General features: G+C 44.6%; 1 protein-coding gene across 1 annotated transcript; it reads left to right on the plus strand.

The window, feature by feature from the left end:
- Positions 1–692: 692 nt before the first annotated feature.
- LOC124373066 (fork head domain-containing protein crocodile-like) lies at positions 693–2,304 on the plus strand. Its single transcript, XM_046831491.1, has one exon. It carries the CDS (start codon positions 940–942, stop codon positions 1,942–1,944), a length of 1,005 nt encoding a protein of 334 aa, XP_046687447.1. The 5' UTR covers positions 693–939; the 3' UTR covers positions 1,945–2,304.
- Positions 2,305–3,615: the final 1,311 nt, after the last annotated feature.

A 3,615-nucleotide genomic window follows, 5' to 3' on the forward strand; every position in this document is an offset into this window, starting at 1 on the left:
CAATTTGATACTTATTGATCGCAAGCTAATTATGAGGAAATATTTGTAGGAGCCCGCATTAAAAATCTGCGCCAGAAACAAACGATGATTGTTTACCCCTTAATCAGCAACAGAGAACGTCATGTTGCGCATGAGTCATACAGGTACAGCGTCATACACGGACCATTAGCGTATCTCGGATTGTACATGCGTGCCTAAGCCGGGGTATCCCGCACGGGCAGGTGGGGCGCGTGCCTACAGTCAGTCGTTAATTACCGAGACAGCCGGAGCGGATACGGAAGTGTCGGCATAACTAAGATCTCACCGTGTTCCTTTGTCGGCGGACTCCTGGATTACTCCTAATTCCCGAGACGTGCCTCTCGCCACATCGCCGCTGCCGCCGCCACCGCCGCCGTCCCCGTATCTACTGCCGACACCTCTCCCTCCTCAAATTAGCCACTCATTGTTTTCCCTCGCCCCACCACCGCCATCAAGATTGTTTTTACAGGGCGTGTTTATTTAATTTCCTAGCAGCCTAATCGCAACACATTTTGTTATCGCCGGCGAAGGAAGGCGGCCATAATCCCGGTCTGAGGGGAGGGGTGGGGGCGGCTCGCCCTCTCATTGGTCGGGGGGCGGGGCAGGCGCGCGCCAATGGCGGGGGGCCCGGTCTCGCTCTACGGCTCGCTCAGTGTCGCCCTGGCCGGATTGTTGATCTAGTGTTACCGCTAATTCTGGAGCTCCGAGGAGCCTCTGTTTTCTCAATACATTGAGCCGAAAGGAAACAGCCCGTTTGTTTTCTCTTAATCTCTGTGTAAACTCGGCAGTGTTGTGTGTCATAATAAGAGCGGGCCACTTTCTAACCTCGCTTTTTATCGCGGCGCTAATACTGTTTGCATACTAAACACCCGGACATCTTGCGCCGACCTCGCTATGTGTTAGAGTCGCCGGGTCTCCAGGATGCACACTCTGTTCGGCGACCAGAATGACTACCACCGGTACTACCAGAGGGCGAGTGGGTACCCGGGTACCCCGATGGGTACTCCGTACTCCGGGTACGAACAGTACCCGCGGTTCGGGTACACGACACCGTACCCGCACCAGCAACCACTCCACGGCCCCGCCAAGGACATGGTGAAGCCGCCGTACTCCTATATAGCCCTGATCGCCATGGCCATCCAGCACGCCCAGGACAAGAAATGTACTCTGAACGGCATCTACCAGTTCATCATGGAACGCTTCCCCTACTACCGCGAGAACAAGCAGGGATGGCAGAATAGCATCCGGCACAACTTGAGTCTCAACGAGTGTTTCGTCAAGGTGCCCAGAGACGACAAGAAGCCCGGTAAGGGGAGCTACTGGACCTTGGACCCCGACTCGTATAACATGTTCGATAACGGGTCGTACCTCCGACGTCGGAGACGATTCAAGAAGAAGGACGCCCTGAGGGAGAAAGAAGAGGCCCTGAAGAGGCAACAGCAGCAGGTGGAGGCTCAGATAACCAAGAGGAACGAGGAGAAGCTCACCATCGCGGATCTGAAACCGAAGCCTCTGGAGTGCAAGCCGAAGAGAGAGCCTCCGGCGACCCTCACCTCCTGCATGAGTGTGAGTGCCAAATACTCGGGGCAGGACATCAAGCCCGGGGTCGGCATGTTGGAGCAGCAGAGTAGACTACTGGAGCAGATGGGGGAGGTACCGTTCAGCGTGGACTCTCTGATGACCGGCAGCCAGAGCTACGGCAGGGTGCCCGCCACGACGCCGGTCTACAGCTACCACTGCGCGCAATACGAACACTCGGAGGCTCCTGCGGTGCAACAGTTCGCGGCCCCCACAGGGAGACACCCCGCCTGGTACAGCAGCGACCCCGCGGAGCTCTTCGACCCCGTGTCGGTCCCCAACCCCAGCTGTCAGCTCGGGTTCCGTGCCACGTCGTCCTACTACCACCAAGAGACTGCGAAGTACTGACGCCCGGAGCTGTTCCGCTAGGACGAGGTAAGGGAGGACAGTGCCAGTGCCGTGCTGCCGTACGCTCAGATATACGAACACTTTTTGATACGGGATAGCTACGCGGAACCCAGTTGCCTGTAAATGTGTTTCGACAAATGTCCAATTTATTGTATTGTGTATAACATGATCACACTCACTAGCAGATGTAGGCTACCACATTTAGTTTCTTAACAAGTTTTCAAAACCAATTCAAAAGTTTAATTGACAGTTTCGTTGATAACAATTAGAGTTTAACATTAATTTGTATGGTATAAATTTTAGTTTTAGCAGAATATTAAATTAGTTAAAAGTTCTCTAAACTCTAAGAAAAATTGATAATTTCATCATGCACAGTCTAGTTTTTATTACTGTAGTTTATTCAAAAATTTAATTTGGGACTAACCTGTAAAATGCTTCTAAATCACTATAGAGAAATAGATTTGGTAAATGTTTAGTGCTGAGTTAAGTCCCATACAACCAAAACAATACAGAAGTAAAAATTCATTAGAGAAGTTAAATTAGTACTTGTGATTTTTTTCTACAGTTTAAAACAACGTAAACTATGTAGGCCCTACAAGCTAAGTGAAATAGGCTAATTAATGTGGACCTATAAATATTGTATATAATACAAGGACTATGAAATCTTAACCAAAATGCGGTCAAATAGAAAGTAACGTTTTTATGGAGAACGAATTTCTCAGTGAATTAATCAGTGAGAACCATTCCTAGATCAGAATCCAGTGTACATAAATAGTTATTATTAGAGTGCCACTTTCAATGTTTATAATGCATTTTTGTGTTATGGTATTTTTATTAAAGTTACATACTACTTATTTGAATGTAAAAACAATAGTTCCAGTTTTTATGTATCTACAGATAGTACGCATCGTGGTGTTGATTTTAATATTTATTGGTGTAATTCAATAGGAAGTCTCAGTGTACAAGAACTCATTCGTAAATGTAATTTAATTCTTTTTCTAATCCAAATATTTTATACCTACGAATTTTCAACATGGAGCTACCGAGTGGTCCCGTGTGATTATTTAAGCAATATTGTGTTAACCTGATTTCTCAGATCAGGTTGGATACATACAATGTATAAGTTTATTGTGCCATGCACATGTGCACTAACTATATTAGTGTATTAGGCTACTGTAACAGTTTGGTTATCAATCATCACCTTGAATTTAAGTGCGTTCTTTAAGAGGTTATAAATTTTACAGGTCATACTAGTCTACTTAATAAAAGAAATACATTAACATGAACAGTTTACTAAAATATATAAATTTTTTAGGAAACTAAATCCATTAATAATATGTACATTTTTGATGACTAATAATAAATACCTCACTATTTATTTAATAAAGTACACTTGTGTAATTAAATATAGCCTACATTTTCCGTAAAAGATTCTGCTGAATTTAATATATTAAAACTAAATGCGTGTTCTTTAAGATTATTTTATAATAACCTAATATTAAATTTGTATTCGTACAATACGATTGTCCAAACTTAGTACAATAAATAAACAATACGAGTAACCTTATATGTTACCGGCGCCAGCGCCATCATTAGGTCAGGAGGTATAATTGTATTTTTACAATATCTTATTATGAAAATATACTCGGGTAATATACCGTAAATGTTTAC

Source organism: Homalodisca vitripennis, chromosome 1 (genome assembly GCF_021130785.1).
Source record: "Homalodisca vitripennis isolate AUS2020 chromosome 1, UT_GWSS_2.1, whole genome shotgun sequence".
In the NCBI taxonomy this organism is placed as follows: domain Eukaryota; kingdom Metazoa; phylum Arthropoda; class Insecta; order Hemiptera; family Cicadellidae; genus Homalodisca; species Homalodisca vitripennis.

Coding starts and splice junctions, on each gene's coding strand:
- LOC124373066 (XM_046831491.1), top strand. CDS start 940: ATGCACACTCTGTTCGGCGACCAGAATGACTACCACCGGTACTACCAG.